The 21,930-nt window shown below is 48.1% G+C and overlaps 2 protein-coding genes across 52 annotated transcripts in view; both read left to right on the top strand.

The window, feature by feature from the left end:
• ank3b (ankyrin 3b) overlaps nt 1–21,930 on the top strand; it is a 483,498-nt gene that overhangs the window by 393,165 nt on the left and 68,403 nt on the right. For 47 of the 50 annotated variants that reach the window (XR_008761019.1, XM_055936209.1, XM_055936160.1 and 44 more), the window contains 4 exons: nt 12,086–12,160; nt 12,879–13,010; nt 14,716–14,859; nt 18,896–19,688. Coding sequence is in view for 49 of the 50 variants with exons in the window: in XM_055936209.1 (XP_055792184.1) it covers nt 12,086–12,160; nt 12,879–13,010; nt 14,716–14,859; nt 18,896–19,688 (1,144 nt within the window). In the remaining variant the exon portion in view is untranslated. The remainder of the gene's footprint in view (nt 1–12,085; nt 12,161–12,878; nt 13,011–14,715; nt 14,860–18,895; nt 19,689–21,930) is intronic. The other 3 variants (XM_055936193.1, XM_055936425.1, XM_055936416.1) reach the window with 3 other exon arrangements.
• Nucleotides 7,771–10,881, top strand: LOC129863986 (uncharacterized). 2 transcript variants are annotated; one of them, XM_055936498.1, is made up of 2 exons: nt 7,771–9,121; nt 9,338–10,881. In XM_055936498.1, the coding sequence occupies exons 1-2, from the start codon at nt 8,366–8,368 to the stop codon at nt 10,784–10,786; spliced, it is 2,205 nt and encodes a 734-aa protein (XP_055792473.1). In that variant the 5' UTR covers nt 7,771–8,365; the 3' UTR covers nt 10,787–10,881. The 2 variants fall into 2 exon arrangements, with proteins under 2 accessions (XP_055792473.1, XP_055792463.1); XM_055936488.1 differs by having other exon boundaries at nt 9,320–10,881.

Below are 21,930 nucleotides of genomic sequence, written 5' to 3'. Positions count from 1 at the left end.
ACCAGACCCTGGCAGTACCATTCAGAGCACCACACCAGACCCTGGCATTACCATTCAGAGCACCACACCAGACCCTGGCAGTACCATTCAGAGCACCACACCAGACCCTGGCATTACCATTCAGAGCACCACACCAGACCCTGGCAGTACCATTCAGAGCACCACACCAGACCCTGGCATTACCATTCAGAGCACCACACCAGACCCTGGCAGAACCATTCAGAGCACCACACCAGACCCTGGCATTCAGAGCACCACACCAGACCCTGGCATTCAGAGCACCACACCAGACCCTGGCATTCAGAGCACCACACCAGACCCTGGCAGTACCATTCAGAGCACCACACCAGACCCTGGCATTCAGAGCACCACACCAGACCCTGGCATTACCATTCAGAGCACCACACCAGACCCTGGCATTACCATTCAGAGCACCACACCAGACCCTGGCATTACCATTCAGAGCACCACACCAGACCCTGGCAGTACCATTCAGAGCACCACACCAGACCCTGGCATTCAGAGCATAACAATGCTGCCTCCACCGAACAGGGTGGAGGCAGCCTTCAGCAGACTGGAGGAGAACAGGGTGGAGGCAGCCTTCAGCAGACTGGAGGGGAACAGGGTGGAGGCAGCCTTCAGCAGACTGGAGGGGAACAGGGTGGAGGCAGCCTTCAGCAGACTGGAGGAGAACAGGGTGGAGGCAGCCTTCAGGAGACTGGAGGAGAACAGGGTGGAGGCAGCCTTCAGGAGACTGGAGGAGAACAGGGTGGAGGCAGCCTTCAGCAGACTGGATGAGAACAGGGTGGAGGCAGCCTTCAGCAGACTGGATGAGAACAGGGTGGAGGCAGCCTTCAGGAGACTGGAGGAGAACAGGGTGGAGGCAGCCTTCAGGAGACTGGAGGAGAACAGGGTGGAGGCAGCCTTCAGCAGACTGGATGAGAACAGGGTGGAGGCAGCCTTCAGCAGACTGGATGAGAACAGGGTGGAGGCAGCCTTCAGCAGACTGGATGAGAACAGGGTGGAGGCAGCCTTCAGCAGACTGGAGGGGAACAGGGTGGAGGCAGCCTTCAGGAGACTGGAGGAGAACAGGGTGGAGGCAGCCTTCAGGAGACTGGAGGAGAACAGGGTGGAGGCAGCCTTCAGCAGACTGGAGGAGAACAGGGTGGAGGCAGCCTTCAGCAGACTGGAGGAGAACAGGGTGGAGGCAGCCTTCAGCAGACTGGAGGAGAACAGGGTGGAGGCAGCCTTCAGCAGACTGGAGGAGAACAGGGTGGAGGCAGCCTTCAGGAGACTGGAGGAGAACAGGGTGGAGGCAGCCTTCAGCAGACTGGAGGAGAACAGGGTGGAGGCAGCCTTCAGCAGACTGGAGGAGAACAGGGTGGAGGCAGCCTTCAGCAGACTGGAGGAGAACAGGGTGGAGGCAGCCTTCAGCAGACTGGAGGAGAACAGGGTGGAGGCAGCCTTCAGCAGACTGGAGGAGAACAGGGTGGAGGCAGCCTTCAGCAGACTGGAGGAGAACAGGGTGGAGGCAGCCTTCAGCAGACTGGAGGAGAACAGGGTGGAGGCAGCCTTCAGGAGACTGGAGGACAACAGGGTGGAGGCAGCCTTCAGGAGACTGGAGGAGAACAGGGTGGAGGCAGCCTTCAGCAGACTGGAGGAGAACAGGGTGGAGGCAGCCTTCAGGAGACTGGAGGGGAACAGGGTGGAGGCAGCCTTCAGGAGACTGGAGGAGAACAGGGTGGAGGCAGCCTTCAGCAGACTGGAGGAGAACAGGGTGGAGGCAGCCTTCAGGAGACTGGAGGAGAACAGGGTGGAGGCAGCCTAACCTCTAGCAGCAGATCAGATAACAACAGGTCAGGTGGAGCCTCTAGCAGCAGGTCAGGTGTAGCCTCTAGCAGCAGGTCAGGTGGAGCCTCTAGCAGCAGGTCAGATAACAACAGGTCAGGTGTAGCCTCTAGCAGCAGATCAGATAACAACAGGTCAGGTGTAGCCTCTAGCAGCAGGTCAGATAACAACAGGTCAGGTGTAGCCTCTAGCAGCAGATCAGATAACAACAGGTCAGGTGTAGCCTCTAGCAGCAGATAACAACAGGTCAGGTGTAGTCTCTAGCAGCAGATCAGATAACAACAGGTCAGGTGTAGCCTCTAGCAGCAGATCAGATAACAACAGGTCAGGTGTAGCCTCTAGCAGCAGATCAGATAACAACAGGTCAGGTGGAGCCTCTAGCAGCAGATCAGATAACAACAGGTCAGGTGTAGCCTCTAGCAGCAGATCAGATAACAACAGGTCAGGTGTAGCCTCTAGCAGCAGGTCAGATAACAACAGGTCAGGTGTAGCCTCTAGCAGCAGATCAGATAACAACAGGTCAGGTGTAGCCTCTAGCAGCAGGTCAGATAACAACAGGTCAGGTGTAGCCTCTAGCAGCAGATCAGATAACAACAGGTCAGGTGTAACCTCTAGCAGCAGGTCAGATAACAACAGGTCAGGTGTAGTCTCTAGCAGCAGATCAGATAACAACAGGTCAGGTGTAACCTCTAGCAGCAGATCAGATAACAACAGGTCAGGTGTAGCCTCTAGCAGCAGGTCAGATAACAACAGGTCAGGTGTAGCCTCTAGCAGCAGGTCAGGTGTAACCTCTAGTAGCAGGTCAGATAACAACAGGTCAGGTGTAGCCTCTAGCAGCAGGTCAGGTGTAGCCTCTAGTAGCAGGTCAGATAACAACAGGTCAGGTGTAACCTCTAACAGCAGATCAGATAACAACAGGTCAGGTGTAGCCTCTAGCAGCAGATCAGATAACAACAGGTCAGGTGTAGCCTCTAGCAGCAGATCAGATAACAACAGGTCAGGTGTAGCCTCTAGCAGCAGGTCAGGTGTAGCCTCTAGCAGCAGATCAGATAACAACAGGTCAGGTGTAGCCTCTAGCAGCAGATCAGATAACAACAGGTCAGGTGTAGCCTCTAGTAGCAGGTCAGATAACAACAGGTCAGGTGTAACCTCTAACAGCAGATCAGATAACAACAGGTCAGGTGTAGCCTCTAGCAGCAGATCAGATAACAACAGGTCAGGTGTAGCCTCTAGCAGCAGATCAGATAACAACAGGTCAGGTGTAGCCTCTAACAGCAGATCAGATGACAACAGGTCAGGTGTAGCCTCTAGCAGCAGATCAGATAACAACAGGTCAGGTGTAGCCTCTAGCAGCAGATCAGATAACAACAGGTCAGGTGTAGCCTCTAGCAGCAGATCAGATAACAACAGGTCAGGTGTAGCCTCTAGCAGCAGATAACAACAGGTCAGGTGTAGCCTCTAGCAGCAGGTCAGGTGTAACCTCTAGCAGCAGATCAGGTAACAACAGGTCAGGTGTAGCCTCTAACAGCAGATCAGATAACAACAGGTCAGGTGTAGCCTCTAGCAGCAGGTCAGATAACAACAGGTCAGGTGTAGCCTCTAACAGCAGATCAGATAACAACAGGTCAGGTGTAGCCTCTAACAGCAGATCAGATAACAACAGGTCAGGTGTAGCCTCTAGCAGCAGATCAGATAACAACAGGTCAGGTGTAGCCTCTAGCAGCAGATCAGATAACAACAGGTCAGGTGTAACCTCTAGCAGCAGATCAGATAACAACAGGTCAGGTGTAGCCTCTAGCAGCAGATCAGGTGTAACCTCTAGCAGCAGATCAGGTGTAGCCTCTAGCAGCAGGTCAGATAACAACAGGTCAGGTGTAGCCTCTAACAGCAGGTCAGATAACAACAGGTCAGGTGTAGCCTCTAACAGCAGATCAGATAACAACAGGTCAGGTGTAGCCTCTAACAGCAGATCAGATAACAACAGGTCAGGTGTAGCCTCTAGCAGCAGATCAGATAACAACAGGTCAGGTGTAGCCTCTAGCAGCAGATCAGATAACAACAGGTCAGGTGTAGCCTCTAACAGCAGATCAGATGACAACAGGTCAGGTGTAGCCTCTAGCAGCAGATCAGATAACAACAGGTCAGGTGTAGCCTCTAGCAGCAGATCAGGTGTAGCCTCTAGCAGCAGGTCAGATAACAACAGGTCAGGTGTAGCCTCTAACAGCAGGTCAGATAACAACAGGTCAGGTGTAGCCTCTAGCAGCAGATCAGATAACAACAGGTCAGGTGTAGCCTCTAGCAGCAGATCAGATAACAACAGGTCAGGTGTAGCCTCTAACAGCAGGTCAGATAACAACAGGTCAGGTGTAGCCTCTAGCAGGTCAGATAACAACAGGTCAGGTGTAGCCTCTAGCAGCAGATCAGATAACAACAGGTCAGGTGTAGTCTCTAGCAGCAGATCAGATAACAACAGGTCAGGTGTAGTCTCTAGCAGCAGATCAGATAACAACAGGTCAGGTGTAGCCTCTAGCAGCAGATAACAACAGGTCAGGTGTAGTCTCTAGCAGCAGATCAGATAACAACAGGTCAGGTGTAGCCTCTAGCAGCAGATCAGATAACAACAGGTCAGGTGTAGCCTCTAGCAGCAGATAACAACAGGTCAGGTGTAGCCTCTAGCAGCAGATAACAACAGGTCAGGTGTAGCCTCTAGCAGCAGGTCAGATAACAACAGGTCAGGTGTAACCTCTAGCAGCAGGTCAGGTGTAGCCTCTAGCAGCAGATCAGATAACAACAGGTCAGGTGTAACCTCTAGCAGCAGATCAGATAACAACAGGTCAGGTGTAGCCTCTAGCAGCAGGTCAGATAACAACAGGTCAGGTGTAACCTCTAGCAGCAGGTCAGATAACAACAGGTCAGGTGTAACCTCTAGCAGCAGATCAGATAACAACAGGTCAGGTGTAACCTCTAGCAGCAGATCAGATAACAACAGGTCAGGTGTAGTCTCTAGCAGCAGGTCAGATAACAACAGGTCAGGTGTAGCCTCTAGCAGCAGATAACAACAGGTCAGGTGTAGCCTCTAGCAGCAGATCAGATAACAACAGGTCAGGTGTAACCTCTAGCAGCAGATAACAACAGGTCAGGTGTAACCTCTAGCAGCAGGTCAGATAACAACAGGTCAGGTGTAACCTCTAGCAGCAGATCAGATAACAACAGGTCAGGTGTAACCTCTAGCAGCAGATCAGATAACAACAGGTCAGGTGTAGCCTCTAGCAGCAGATAACAACAGGTCAGGTGTAGCCTCTAGCAGCAGATCAGATAACAACAGGTCAGGTGTAACCTCTAGCAGCAGATCAGATAACAACAGGTCAGGTGTAACCTCTAGCAGCAGATCAGATAACAACAGGTCAGGTGTAGCCTCTAGCAGCAGATAACAACAGGTCAGGTGTAGCCTCTAACAGCAGATCAGATAACAACAGGTCAGGTGTAACCTCTAGCAGCAGATCAGATAACAACAGGTCAGGTGTAACCTCTAGCAGCAGATCAGATAACAACAGGTCAGGTGTAACCTCTAGCAGCAGATCAGATAACAACAGGTCAGGTGTAACCTCTAGCAGCAGATCAGATAACAACAGGTCAGGTGTAGCCTCTAGCAGCAGATCAGATAACAACAGGTCAGGTGTAACCTCTAGCAGCAGATCAGATAACAACAGGTCAGGTGTAGCCTCTAGCAGCAGGTCAGATAACAACAGGTCAGGTGTAGCCTCTAGCAGCAGATCAGATAACAACAGGTCAGGTGTAACCTCTAGCAGCAGATCAGATAACAACAGGTCAGGTGTAGCCTCTAGCAGCAGGTCAGATAACAACAGGTCAGGTGTAGCCTCTAGCAGCAGATCAGATAACAACAGGTCAGGTGTAGCCTCTAGCAGCAGGTCAGGTGTAGCCTCTAGCAGCAGATCAGATAACAACAGGTCAGGTGTAGCCTCTAGCAGCAGGTCAGATAACAACAGGTCAGGTGTAGCCTCTAGCAGCAGGTCAGATAACAACAGGTCAGGTGTAGCCTCTAGCAGCAGATCAGATAACAACAGGTCAGGTGTAGCCTCTAGCAGCAGGTCAGATAACAACAGGTCAGGTGTAGCCTCTAGCAGCAGATAACAACAGGTCAGGTGTAGCCTCTAGCAGCAGGTCAGATAACAACAGGTCAGGTGTAACCTCTAGCAGCAGGTCAGATAACAACAGGTCAGGTGTAGCCTCTAGCAGCAGATCAGATAACAACAGGTCAGGTGGAGCCTCTAGCAGCAGATCAGATAACAACAGGTCAGGTGTAACCTCTAGCAGCAGGTCAGATAACAACAGGTCAGGTGTAGCCTCTAGCAGCAGATCAGATAACAACAGGTCAGGTGGAGCCTCTAGCAGCAGGTCAGGTGTAACCTCTAGCAGCAGATAACAACAGGTCAGGTGTAGCCTCTAGCAGCAGGTCAGATAACAACAGGTCAGGTGTAACCTCTAGCAGCAGGTCAGATAACAACAGGTCAGGTGTAGCCTCTAGCAGCAGATCAGATAACAACAGGTAAGGTGGAGCCTCTAGCAGCAGATCAGATAACAACAGGTCAGGTGTAGCCTCTAGCAGCAGATCAGATAACAACAGGTCAGGTGTAGCCTCTAGCAGCAGATCAGATAACAACAGGTCAGGTGTAGCCTCTAGCAGCAGATCAGATAACAACAGGTCAGGTGGAGCCTCTAGCAGCAGGTCAGATAACAACAGGTCAGGTGTAGCCTCTAGCAGCAGATCAGATAACAACAGGTCAGGTGTAGCCTCTAGCAGCAGGTCAGGTGTAACCTCTAGCAGCAGGTCAGATAACAACAGGTCAGGTGTAGCCTCTAGCAGCAGGTCAGGTGTAGCCTCTAGCAGCAGATCAGATAACAACAGGCCAGGTGTAGCCTCTAGCAGCAGATCAGATAACAACAGGTCAGGTGTAACCTCTAGCAGCAGATCAGATAACAACAGGTCAGGTGTAGCCTCTAGCAGCAGGTCAGGTGTAACCTCTAGCAGCAGGTCAGATAACAACAGGTCAGGTGTAGCCTCTAGCAGCAGATCAGATAACAACAGGTCAGGTGTAGCCTCTAGCAGCAGGTCAGGTGTAACCTCTAGCAGCAGGTCCGATAACAACAGGTCAGGTGTAGCCTCTAGCAGCAGGTCAGGTGTAACCTCTAGCAGCAGGTCAGATAACAACAGGTCAGGTGTAGCCTCTAGCAGCAGGTCAGATAACAACAGGCCAGGTGTAACCTCTAGCAGCAGATCAGATAACAACAGGTCAGGTGTAGCCTCTAGCAGCAGGTCAGATAACAACAGGTCAGGTGTAGCCTCTAGCAGCAGATCAGATAACAACAGGTCAGGTGTAGCCTCTAGCAGCAGGTCAGGTGTAACCTCTAGCAGCAGGTCAGATAACAACAGGTCAGGTGTAGCCTCTAGCAGCAGATAACAACAGGTCAGGTGTAGCCTCTAGCAGCAGATCAGATAACAACAGGTCAGGTGTAACCTCTAGCAGCAGGTCAGATAACAACAGGTCAGGTGTAACCTCTAGCAGCAGGTCAGGTGTAACCTCTAGCAGCAGGTCAGGTGTAACCTCTAGCAGCAGATCAGATAACAACAGGTCAGGTGTAGCCTCTAGCAGCAGGTCAGATAACAACAGGTCAGGTGTAACCTCTAGCAGCAGATCAGATAACAACAGGTCAGGTGTAACCTCTAGCAGCAGGTCAGATAACAACAGGTCAGGTGTAACCTCTAGCAGCAGGTCAGATAACAACAGGTCAGGTGTAGCCTCTAGCAGCAGATCAGATAACAACAGGTCAGGTGTAACCTCTAGCAGCAGGTCAGATAACAACAGGTCAGGTGTAGCCTCTAGCAGCAGATCAGATAACAACAGGTCAGGTGTAACCTCTAGCAGCAGATCAGATAACAACAGGTCAGGTGTAGCCTCTAGCAGCAGGTCAGATAACAACAGGTCAGGTGGAGCCTCTAGCAGCAGATCAGATAACAACAGGTCAGGTGTAACCTCTAGCAGCAGATCAGATAACAACAGGTCAGGTGGAGCCTCTAGCAGCAGGTCAGGTGTAGCCTCTAGCAGCAGGTCAGGTGTAACCTCTAGCAGCAGATCAGATAACAACAGGTCAGGTGTAGCCTCTAGCAGCAGATCAGATAACAACAGGTCAGGTGTAGCCTCTAGCAGCAGATCAGGTGTAGCCTCTAGCAGCAGATCCGATAACAAGAAAGCAGGACAGAACACAACATGCTTCAGTGGGAAACTACATCTGTAAGTAGCTAGACAGTAGATAGTGTGGACCACGTTGCCAATGAAGAGGAAAAGATTTAGGCCAAATTAACCGATACTGAAGACATCACATCAATATCAGAAGCCTCTCAGCGCTCCTCCTTCAATACATCCAGGTCTACTACTACATCCAGGTCCACTACTACATCCAGGTCTACTACTACATCCAGGTCCACTACTACATCAAGATGTACTACTACATCCAGGTCCACTATTACATCCAGGTCCAATACTACATCCAGGTCCACTACTACATCCAGGTCCACTACTACATCCAGGTCTACTACTACATCCAGGTCCACTACTACATCCAGGTCCAATACTACATCCAGGTCCACTACTACATCCAGGTCCAATACTACATCCAGGTCCACTACTACATCCAGGTCTACTACTACATCCAGGTCCAATACTACATCCAGGTCCACTACTACATCCAGGTCTACTACTACATCCAGGCCCAATACTACATCCAGGTCCAATACTACATCCAGGTCCAATACTACATCCAGGTCTACTACTACATCCAGGCCCAATACTACATCCAGGTCCAATACTACATCCAGGTCCAATACTACATCCAGGTCTACTACTACATCCAGGTCCAATACTACATCCATATTTACTACTACATCCAGGTCCACTACGACATCCAGGTCTACTACTACATCCAGGTCTACTACTACATCCAGGTCCAATACTACATCCAGGTCCAATACTACATCCAGGTCCACTACTACATCCAGGTCCACTCCTACATCCAGATTTACTACTACATCCAGGTTAACTACTACCTCCAGGTCTACTACTACATCCAGGTCCAATACTACATCCAGGTCCACTACTACATCCAGATTTACTACTACATCCAGGTCTACTACTACATCCAGGTCTACTACTACATCCAGGTCCAATACTACATCCAGGTCTACTACTACATCCAGGTCCACTACTCTATCCAGGTCTACTACTACATCCAGGTCCAGTACTACATCCAGGTCCAATACCACATCCAGGTCCACTACTCTATCCAGGTCCAATACTACATCCAGTTCTACTACTACATCCAGGTCCACTACTCTATCCAGGTCCAGTACTACATCCAGGTCCAATACCACATCCAGGTCCAATACCACATCCAGGTCCACTACTACATCCAGGTCCAATACTACATCCAGGTCCACTACTACATCCAGGTCCACTACTACATCCAGGTCCACTACTACATCCAGGTCTACTACTACATCCAGGTCCACTACTACATCCAGGTCCACTACTACATCCAGGTCCACTACCACATCCAGGTCCACTACTACATCCAGGTCCACTACTACATTCAGGTCCACTACTCTATCCAGGTCCAATACTACATCCAGGTCCAATACTGCATCCAGATGTACTACTACATCCAGGTCCACTACTACATCCAGGTCCAATACCACATCCAGGTCCAATACCACATCCAGGTCCACTACTACATCCAGGTCCACTACTACATCCAGGTCCACTACTACATCCAGGTCCAATACTACATCCAGGTCCACTACTACATCCAGGTCCAATTCTACATCCAGGTCCACTACTACATCCAGGTCCACTACTACATCCAGGTCCACTACTCTTTCCAGGTCCAATACTACATCCAGGTCCAATACTACATCCAGGTCCACTACTACATCCAGGTCCAATACTACATCCAGGTCCACTACTACATCCAGGTCCACTACTACATCCAGGTCTACTACTACATCCAGGTCCAATACTACATCCAGGTCCACTACTACATCCAGGTCCAATACCACATCCAGGTCCACTACTACATCCAGGTCCACTACTACATCCAGGTCCAATACTACATCCAGGTCCACTACTACATCCAGGTCCACTACTACATACTGGTCCACTACTACATACTGGTCCACTACTACATCCAGGTCCACTACTACATCCAGGTCCAATACTACATCCAGGTCCACAACTACATACTGGTCCACTACTACATCCAGGTCCACTACTACATCCAGGTCTACTACTACATCCAGGTCCAATACTACATCCAGGTCCACTACTACATCCAGGTCCAATACTACATCCAGGTCCACTACTACATCCAGGTCCACTACTACATACTGGTCCACTACTACATACTGGTCCAGTACTACATCCAGGTCCAGTACTACATCCAGGTCCACTACTACATCCAGGTCCAATACTACATCCAGGTCCACTACTACATCCAGGTCCACTACTACATCCAGGCCCACTACTACATCCAGGTCCACTACTACATCCAGGCCCAATACTACATCCAGGTCCACTACTACATCCAGGTCCACTACTACATCCAGGTCCAGTACTACATCCAGGCCCAATACTACATCCAGGTCCACTACTACATCCAGGTCCACTACTACATCCAGGTCCACTACTACATCCAGGTCCACTACTACATCCAGGTCCAGTACTACATCCAGGCCCACTACTACATCCAGGTCCACTACTACATCCAGGTCCACTACTACATCCAGGTCCACTACTACATACTGGTCCACTACTACATCCAGGTCCACTACTACATCCAGGTCTACTACTACATCCAGGTCTTGTAGAGACGTGAGAGCAGAGGTTGATCAGGCCGGCAGAGAGAAGAGGAGAAGGAGATGGAAGGCAGAGAGGAGGAGCTGTAGGCCGGCAGAGAGAAGAGGAGAAGGAGATGGAAGGCAGAGAGGAGGAGCTGTAGGCCGGCTGCAGGACAGGAGAAGGAATGCAGTCAGGTTGCAGGGTCCAACATGGCCCCTGTCATGGAGACCAAGCCTAGTTTGTAAAACTTTACACTTGTTGATCTTTAGTGCATGAGCCGTTGTGATTGGCTGTGATGTGACTTAACTGTAGCTGTCATTCTGTCGTTGTCATTTCTGTGTCCTGTCCAACGAGTCAAAGGTGACTTTTTTAACTGTCCAACGAGTCAAAGGGACTTTCTTAACTGTCCAACCAGACTTAGGAGCTTTCTTAACTGTCCAACCAGACTTAGGAGCTGTATTAACTGTCCAACCAGTCAAAGGGACTTTCTTAACTGTCCAACAAGACTTAGGAGCTTTATTAACTGTCCAACCAGACTTAGGAGCTGTATTAACTGTCCAACCAGTCAAAGGGACTTTCTTAACTGTCCAACAAGACTTAGGAGCTTTATTAACTGTCCAACCAGACTTAGGAGCTGTATTAACTGTCCAACCAGTCAAAGGGACTTTCTTAACTGTCCAACAAGACTTAGGAGCAGTATTAACTGTCCAACCAGACTTAGGAGCTGTATTAACCAGACTTAGGAGCCAGGTGAGGCAGCATGATAGAGACCAGAGCACGGTACAGACGACTAGTCTCTGGCCCGTGTAGAGCTGAGTCTGTATCAGTATAGTAGCAGTATCAGACAGGTGCCCGTGCTCCAGTCTCCTCCAGCGTACACAGGTTACTGGCATGTCTACTTTCATTTCACTCTGACACACGTTTGGCCTTGAACACCAAGCTCCACACGATAGAGCTAGTGACATGGGAATTGGGGTGGTTTTGTTTCTGTGATGGTTTGATTGCCTGGTAGACGGGCTGGTTACATACCTAACACCCACTCAACAACAAATACTAGTCTTCTCCTGGAACTGTCAATGTGCCTTTGTCTTGCCATTGGATCCTCACAATTCTACCTGTTACTATCTGGCTTCTTATTTGGAAAGGAGCAGCCAAGTACTCCAACATGGAGAGCGTTTACTATGATCTTACTATGCAGAGACCTCTGAATTGATGAGGAGAATCTGGCCAGAAAAAGGTACGTTCTGTTTATGGTAAATACACAGTGATGAGATGCTAACATGGTGCTGTCTGCCCCCCCCCCCCCCCCCCCCCCCCCCCACCACCAGGCCCTCAGAGCCCCTGTGAGAGGACTGACCTGCGGATGGCCATAGTGGCAGATCACCTGGGTCTGAGCTGGACTGGTAAGAACACAGGTAGCATGGCTCCCCCTGGAGGACAGCAGTAGAATGGCAGTCTCTCTTCTACTGCAGTGACATAACGTACCAGCCACACACACCATTACCCCACACACTGACTGGAGACGACTAGAATACATCATTAGATGAGATTGTGACGCCATACTGTTCCTGTTGATGACTGAGCTGGGTAGGACTTCATCTGTTCCATCTGGAGGTTACTGTCATTATTATCAGGAGGGAAAGGGAGTGGCAGTGTGCCCAGCTCCCCGCCTGCACTCCCCCGCCCTCCTGCACTGCGGCATTACGTACATGTCTGTCTGGGGGAGAGTCCCCTCCCCTCCTGCACTGCAGCATAATGTACATGTCTGTCTGGGGGAGGGGAGGAAAGAGAGGAGGAAAGGAAAGCAAAGGAAATGAAGAGAGGAGAGGAGAGGAGAGGAGAGGAGAGAAAATGAAGGCAGGAGAGTTGAGGAGAGGGAAGGAGAGGGAAAGAGAGTAGAGGAGAGAAGAGGAAAAGAGAGGAGAGGATAGCAAAGAAAATGAAGGCAGGAGAGTTGAGGAGAGGGAAAGAGAGGTGGGGAGGAAAGAAAAGGAAATGAGGAGAGGGAAAGAGAGGTGGGGAGGAAAGAAAAGGAAATTAAGACAGGAGAGGAGAGGAGAGGAGAGGAGAGGAGAGGAGAGGAGAGGAGTCTAATCCATATTTAATGTTTTTCTGTTTCAGAGCTTGCCAGGGAAATGGATTTCTCTGTAGATGAGATCAATCACATCCGCGTGGATAACCCCAACTCTCTGACCGCTCAGAGTTTCATGCTTTTAAAGAAATGGGTTAGCAGAGATGGTAAAAATGCCACAAGTAGGTATCCCATTTCCTCCCTGAATTGAAGACTTGTAACTAGTCATTACTGAAACCACAGATGAATCCTGTAGCAGTAACACCACACAGGGCTCTACACAGAACTGTCTCAGGTCATTACTCTACACAGAACTGTCTCAGGTCATTACTCTACACAGAACTGTCTCAGGTCATTACTCTACACAGAACTGTCTCAGGTCATTACTCTACACAGAACTGTCTCAGGTCATTACTCTACACAGAACTGTCTCAGGTCATTACTCTACACAGAACTGTCTCAGGTCATTACTCTACACAGAACTGTCTCAGGTCATTACTCTACACAGAACTGTCTCAGGTCATTACTCTACACAGAACTGTCTCAGGTCATTACTCTACACAGAACTGTCTCAGGTCATTACTCTACACAGAACTGTCTCAGGTCATTACTCTACACAGAACTGTCTCAGGTCATTACTCTACACAGAACTGTCTCAGGTCATTACTCTACACAGAACTGTCTCAGGTCATTACTCTACACAGAACTGTCTCAGGTCATTACTCTACACAGAACTGTCTCAGGTCATTACTCTACACAGAACTGTCTCAGGTCATTACTCTACACAGAACTGTCTCAGGTCATTACTCTACACAGAACTGTCTCAGGTCATTACTCTACACAGAACTGTCTCAGGTCATTACTCTACACAGAACTGTCTCAGGTCATTACTCTACACAGAACTGTCTCAGGTCATTACTCTACACAGAACTGTCTCAGGTCATTACTCTACACAGAACTGTCTCAGGTCATTACTCTACACAGAACTGTCTCAGGTCATTACTCTACACAGAACTGTCTCAGGTCATTACTCTACACAGAACTGTCTCAGGTCATTACTCTACACAGAACTGTCTCAGGTCATTACTCTACACAGAACTGTCTCAGGTCATTACTCTACACAGAACTGTCTCAGGTCATTACTCTACACAGAACTGTCTCAGGTCATTACTCTACACAGAACTGTCTCAGGTCATTACTCTACACAGAACTGTCTCAGGTCATTACTCTACACAGAACTGTCTCAGGTCATTACTCTACACAGAACTGTCTCAGGTCATTACTCTACACAGAACTGTCTCAGGTCATTACTCTACACAGAACTGTCTCAGGTCATTACTCTACACAGAACTGTCTCAGGTCATTACTCTACACAGAACTGTCTCAGGTCATTACTCTACACAGAACTGTCTCAGGTCATTACTCTACACAGAACTGTCTCAGGTCATTACTCTACACAGAACTGTCTCAGGTCATTACTCTACACAGAACTGTCTCAGGTCATTACTCTACACAGAACTGTCTCAGGTCATTACTCTACACAGAACTGTCTCAGGTCATTACTCTACACAGAACTGTCTCAGGTCATTACTCTACACAGAGCTGTCTCAGGTCATTACTCTACACAGAACTGTCTCAGGTCATTACACAGAACTGTCTCAGGTCATTACTCTACACAGAACTGTCTCAGGTCATTACTCTACACAGAACTGCCTCAGGTCATTACTCTACACAGAACTGTCTCAGGTCATTACTCTACACAGAACTGCCTCAGGTCATTACTCTACACAGAACTGTCTCAGGTCTCTGTCCTCAAATGTTTTAATACTGTTGTGTATTGCTGTCTGTAGTGTATTAACCAGTTTGTCTGTTTCTGTCTTACTTTAGCGGATTCCCTTACAGAGGTCCTGACTAAGATCAATCGGATGGATATTGTGACATTGCTGGAAGGGCCAATATTTGACTATGGTAACATTTCAGGCACAAGATGTTTTGCTGATGATAACGCAGTTTTCCTGGATCAGTGTGATGGTAAAGTTTAGCCCCATCTAGCTGAACTCTGTCTCTCTCTTTCCCTCTCCTTCTCACAGAACCAGCCAGTCTAAACTAGTCGAACGTAGAGCCAATCTGGCTAAATGAGTCGAACATAGAGCCAATCAGGCTAAACTAGTCGAACATAGAGCCAATCAGGCTAAACTAGTCGAACATAGAGCCAATCAGGCTAAACTAGCCAAATATAGAGCCAATCTGGCTAAATGAGTTAAACATAGAGCCAATCTGGCTAAATGAGTTAAACATAGAGCCAATCAGGCTAAACTAGCCGAACATAGAGCCAATCAGGCTAAACTAGTCGAACATAGAGCCAATCTGGCTAAACTAGTCGAACGTAGAGCCAATCAGGCTAAACGAGTCGAATGTAGAGCCAATCAGGCTAAACTAGTCGAACGTAGAGCCAATCAGGCTAAACGAGTCGAATGTAGAGCCAATCTGGCTAAACTAGTTGAACGTAGAGCCAATCAGGCTAAACGAGTCGAACGTAGAGCCAATCTGGCTAAACTAGCCGAACGTAGAGCCAATCAGGCTAAACGAGTCGAATGTAGAGCCAATCTGGCTAAACTAGCCGAACGTAGAGCCAATCAGGCTAAACTAGCCGAACGTAGAGCCAATCTGGCTAAAGGAGTCGAACGTAGAGCCAATCAGGCTAAACTAGTTGAACATAGAGCCAATCTGGCTAAATTAGTCGAACGTAGAGCCAATCAGGCTAAACTAGTCAAACGTAGAGCCAATCAGGCTAAACTAGTCGAACATAGAGCCAATTAGGCTAAACGAGTCGAACATAGAGCCAATCTGGCTAAACTAGTCGAACATAGAGCCAATCTGGCTAAACTAGCCGAACATAGAGCCAATCTGGCTAAACGAGTCGAATGTAGAGCTAATCAGGCTAAACGAGTCGAACGTAGAGCCAATCTGGCTAAACTAGTCGAATGTAGAGCCAATCAGGCTAAACGAGTCGAACGTAGAGCCAATCAGGCTAAACTAGTCGAACGTAGAGCCAATCTGGCTAAACTAGTTGAACGTAGAGCCAATCTGGCTAAATGAGTCGAACGTAGAGCCAATCAGGCTAAACTAGCCGAACATAGAGCCAATCAGGCTAAACTAGTCGAACGTAGAGCCTAAACTAGTCGAACGTAGAGCCAATCAGGCTAAACGAGTCGAACATAGAGCCAATCTGGCTAAACTAGTCGAACGTAGAGCCAATCAGGCTAAACTAGTCGAACTTAGAGCCAATCTGGCTAAACTAGTCGAACGTAGAGCCAATCAGGCTAAACTAGTCGAACGTAGAGCCAATCTGGCTAAATGAGTCGAACGTAGAGCCAATCAGGCTAAACTAGCCGAACATAGAGCCAATCAGGCTAAACTAGTCGAACGTAGAGCCTAAACTAGTCGAACGTAGAGCCAATCAGGCTAAACGAGTCGAACATAGAGCCAATCTGGCTAAACTAGTCGAACGTAGAGCCAATCAGGCTAAACTAGTCGAACGTAGAGCCAATCAGGCTAAACTAGTCGAACGTAGAGCCAATCTGGCTAAACTAGTCGAACGTAGAGCCAATCAGGCTAAACTAGTCGAACGTAGAGCCAATCTGGCTAAACTAGTCGAACGTAGAGCCAATCAGGCTAAACTAGTCGAACTTAGAGCCAATCAGGCTAAACTAGTCGAACGTAGAGCCAATCAGGCTAAACTAGTCGAACGTAGAGCCAATCTGGCTAAACTAGTCGAACGTAGAGCCAATCAGGCTAAACTAGTCGAACGTAGAGCCAATCTGGCTAAACTAGTCGAACGTAGAGCCAATCAGGCTAAACTAGTCGAAAATAGAGCCAATCTGGCTAAACTAGCCGAACATAGAGCCAATCAGGCTAAACTAGTCGAACTTAGAGCCAATCAGGCTAAACGAGTCGAACGTAGAGCCAATCTGGCTAAACTAGTCGAACGTAGAGCCAATCAGGCTAAACGAGTCGAATGTAGAGCCAATCAGGCTAAACTAGTCGAACTTAGAGCCAATCAGGCTAAACTAGTTCGAACGTAGAGCCAATCTGGCTAAACTAGTCGAACATAGAGCCAATCAGGCTAAACTAGTCGAACATAGAGCCAATCTGGCTAAACTAGTCGAACGTAGAGCCAATCTGGCTAAACGAGTCGAACGTAGAGCCAATCTGGCCATGATGATGACAGATCAGATTTTATATTTTATATATAATGCCCCCTGAAATCAATCAACACTGATACTTTTCAAACACTGCTGTGTGTTCACCCTGTCAGGGGGCATTACAACTCTACTACTGTATGTGTGACTGTATTTTATGTTGTGTACAGTTTAAAATATCATGCTGCTTAATAAGCCTCTGAGGAATCACAACTCTAACCTATCTGATCTAGAAGATGAGAGCAATGTTTATTTAATTCAGATGGGTTAAAGATTTGGTTGGTATTTTGTTCTATAATAGTTATGGTGTGGGTATACTGATTGAAAAAATACAGTAATGTTTAACACACTACATTTGTCACATTTATCGCCTAAATATATTTAATTCACAATTTGATTGTCAAGTACATGAAAACATTATTATGTTAATCAATTTATATGGCAAATGGTTCCTGTCTGTTGTGGTGTGTTGTGTTACTGCTAACGTTTCTGACAGCATGGCTGTGGCTTTAAGGGACCTCTGCTTGTTATAGGGCTGTTAGAGCTGCTTAGGCTGTTAGTACCTCTGGTTTCTCTGAGCCTTCCTACCCTGCAGTTATCTTGCTTCTAACTCTGCTGAACCAGACCACCTAACCCCTCCCTGCTAACCTGCTACCTGCCCCTCCCTCCCTGCTGACACCCTCAGCTGTGCTCTCACCCTCCAGCCAAACATACTGTACTGTTAACAGAGTTAACATACAGTACCCAACTGGACTGTTGGCAGCTCTGCTACAGCCTTGTGTGGCTGCTCCCTCAGTCTTAGTAGTTCTGCTAATAACGCTAGGCTAACAACGCTAGGCTAATGCTAGGCTAACAATGCTAGCCGAGCAATAGTAGGCTAACACTAGGCTAACAACGCTAAGCTAGCAATGCTAGGCTAATGTGTTGCTAACAACGCTAAACTAGCAATGCTAGGCTAATGTGAAGCTAACAACGCTAAACTAGCAATGCTAGGCTAATGTGAAGCTAACAACGCTAGCCGTTAGGCTCTGGCTGTAGCGCTCTTCCTCAACTGCAGCTACATAAACATAGAAGTTACAGTCACATTGAATTTTCATCCACTAATTTTCATTCACTTTCAACCAAGACTTGTCTGACTAACATTTTGTTTGTCTTTTCATCTGTCCATAGGACCTTACAGTAGTATCTTTGATAGTTCCTAAATGTCTTGCTGCTACCCCTTCTTCCTCACCATGTCCCCTTGTGCTCCGTGTTGTCATACCCCCCTATATATTAAGTATGTATATAGAAACTACAGGTCTATATGTCGTCCCTTATGGTTCCCTGATCATCTTCTGAACTTACATATCCATGTGATTAACATCACCTGTTGACTAAACTCATGATCAGTCATATCCAGGCCAACAGGCCATATGCAGATGAGCCATGTAAAGAGCTGCTAGCTACCTGCTAGGCTGTGAGCCATGTAAAGAGCTGCTAGCTGCCTGCTACCTGCTAGGCTGTGAGCCATGTAAAGAGCTGCTAGCTGCCTGCTACCTGCTAGGCTGTGAGCCATGTAAAGAGCTGCTAGCTACCTGCTACCTGCTAGGCTGTGAGCCATGTAAGAGCTGCTAGCTACCTGCTACCTGCTAGGCTGTGAGCCATGTAAAGAGCTGCTAGCTGCCTGCTACCTGCTAGGCTGAACGCTAACAGCCTGTCTCTTATAAGAGTATAAGTCAGTGATTTTCTGCAGTTGGCAGTATTATATGAATAGCACTCCTTCCTTCCTCCATCCTCCTTCCTCCTTCCTCCTGTCCATGCTGAGTGTCTTCATGTTGCTGTGTTCCTCCATCTCAGCTCCACTGTGTTGTGGTTATCTCATCCAGGTTCCAGCAGCATCCAGCTAGAGCTTCAGACCCCCACAGGTTTGATCTCTCAGCCCCCCACCCCGCTAAGCAGCGACCCTTTCTTTGATGAGGACGCTGGCCTAGACTCCCCCTCTAGAACGCCCACTAGACCATGTGACTTGTCACTCACCCAGACCACCAGGACCCCAGGCCCCGCCCCCCATGCTCAACCCCCCACAATGGTGGTAGAGGAAGACACCTCTGGACCTCTAGACTCCCGGGGCGCCGGGGAGGGCACCGGGGAAGGAGGGGGCCCTAAAGTGACCTCCACTGAAGATGACACAGGGGTTAGCAGAGAGTCAGTGGCCTCATACAAGCCCCATGACAGGGAGGCAGGGGTGAGAGAGGAGGCTGAGCAGGATGTTGACATGGGGATGCTGATACATCAGATTGATCTTCCTCAGGGGGTGGTCAGGGAGGATGAGTGGCTGGCTGGAGCCAGAGGAGACCCATCAGAGGCCCTGGGCTTTAGGCCTGCCCTGTGGGGAGAGGGTGGTGTGTCTGGTTCTCCAGGGGAAGAGAAAGAGGAGGGGGAGATGACTGAGGAGAAGTTAAAGTCTCTGTTGGAGGAGATGGCGCTGGAGGAAGGCTCGGAGGACGAGGAGATGACGGAGGACAGGATAAACGCCATCTTGTCTCGAGTGCAGCAGGCAGACAAAGATGTGATGTCATCACCTGCAGGTTGGCATAGTGAGACGTCCAGCGTGAAGGTGGAGCCCCCGACACCTGGCTGCAGTCTGAGTGCTGAGGGCAACGACTTCCAGGACACCAGGTAGGATCTGATAGGATTATTAAACATTAATAATGTTGTCAGGGGTGGAGCTTAGTGTTCCCTCCCTCCAGGACACCAGGTAGGATCTGATATTAATATTAAACATGAATAATGTTGTCAGGGGTGGAGCTTAGTGTTCCCTCCCTCCAGGACACCAGGTAGGATCTGATATTAATATTAAACATGAATAATGTTGTCAGGGGTGGAGCTTAGCGTTCACTCCCTCCAGGACACCAGGTAGGATCTGATATTAATATTAAACATGAATAATGTTGTCAGGGGTGGAGCTTAGCGTTCACTCCCTCCAGGACACCAGGTAGGATCTGATATTAATATTAAACATGAATAATGTTGTCAGGGGTGGAGCTTAGCGTTCACTCCCTCCAGGACACCAGGTAGGATCTGATATTAATATTAAACATGAATAATGTTGTCAGGGGTGGAGCTTAGCGTTCACTCCCTTGGAGTCTCCTCTTGTACCTCAAATCTTCCTCAGTCAAATCTTCCTCAGTCAGTCGCTACATGATTTACCAATGATTCACGTTGTATCTACCAGGCACACAAGCTTTTATAAGGCCACAGAAATGTGTGCCTGCAGTTCCAAGGCAAGTCCTAAACTATATAGCTACATATACTACAATACGTGTGATGTGGGCACTGTTACCATCTAGGTAATGATGGTATGTTGGTGTATTGTTGTCTCTACCTTCCTGCCCTTTGTGCTGTTGTCTGTGCTCAATAATGTTGGTACCATGTTTTGTGCTGCTGCCATGTTGTGTTGCTACCATGCTGTGTTGTCATGTGTTGCTGCCATGTTGTGTTGTCATGTGTTGCTGCCATGTTGTGTTCCTACCATGCTGTGTTGTCATGTGTTGCTGCCATGTTGTGTTCCTACCATGCTGTGTTGTCATGTGTTGCTGCCATGTTGTGTTCCTACCATGCTGTGTTGTCATGTGTTGCTGCCATGTTGTGCTGCTGCCATGTTGTGTTCCTACCATGGTGTGTTGTCATGTGTTGCTGCCATGTTGTGTTGTCATGTGTTGCTGCCATGTTGTGTTCCTACCATGCTGTGTTGTCATGTGTTGCTGCCATGTTGTGTTCCTACCATGCTGTGTTGTCATGTGTTGCTGCCATGTTGTGTTGCTACCATGCTGTGTTGTCATGTGTTGCTGTCATGTTGTGCTGCTGCCATGTTGTGTTGCTACCATGCTGTGTTGTCATGTGTTGCTGCCATGTTGTGCTGCTGCCATGTTGTGTTCCTACCATGCTGTGTTGTCATGTGTTGCTGCCATGTTGTGTTGCTACCATGCTGTGTTGTCATGTGTTGCTGCCATGTTGTGCTGCTGCCATGTTGTGTTCCTACCATGCTGTGTTGTCATGTGTTGCTGCCATGTTGTGTTCCTACCATGCTGTGTTGTCATGTGCTGCTGCCATGTTGTGTTCCTACCATGCTGTGTTGTCATGTGTTGCTGCCATGGTATGTTGTTGTCTTAGGTCTCTCTTTATGTAGTGTTGTGGTGTCTCTCTTGTCGTGATGTGTGTTTTGTCCTACATTTTCATTTTTAATTCCAGCCCCCTTCTCTGCAGGAGGCTTTTGCCTTCTGGCCCGTCATTATGAATAAGAATTTGTTCTTAACTGACTTGCCTAGTTAAAAAAGGTTAAATTAAATATTAAAATTAAATATAGCATATAGCTATATAGCATAACCAGTAAATAATACGCCCAGACACATAACATGGTGTGGCCTATAAATCTTGAACTGCATTGTTGGTTAAGGGTAAGTCAGCATTTCACGGTATTCGGTGCATGTGACGAATAAAATTTGATTTGATTTGAAATGACAAAATTTGATCACAAACAGCATTGAAAATTGTCTTAAACTACAATGCATTGTATTGAAGAACTGTTCATTTGTATCTGCCTTAATTTACACAAATCAATTTGAAGTGATCCATATTTATCCACATTCAAGTACATTGTTCAGACATCCTTCAGGGCTGTACGGTAATGTACAGTTGAAGTCGGAAGTTTACATACACCTTAGCCAAATACATTTAAACTCAGTTTTGTCCTAATCATGGAACACCAATGAAGGTGAATACATGTCCTAATCATGGAACACCAATGAAGGTGTTTACATGTCCTAATCATGGAACACCAATGAAGGTGAATACATGTCCTAATCATGGAACACCAATGAAGGTGAATACATGTCCTAATCATGGAACACCAATGAAGGTG

The sequence above is a fragment of the Salvelinus fontinalis genome, chromosome 1 (assembly GCF_029448725.1).
Source record: "Salvelinus fontinalis isolate EN_2023a chromosome 1, ASM2944872v1, whole genome shotgun sequence".
Lineage (NCBI taxonomy): Eukaryota > Metazoa > Chordata > Actinopteri > Salmoniformes > Salmonidae > Salvelinus > Salvelinus fontinalis.
Note: the sequence above shows the minus strand (reverse complement) of the source record. Positions and strands in the feature narration are given on the sequence as shown.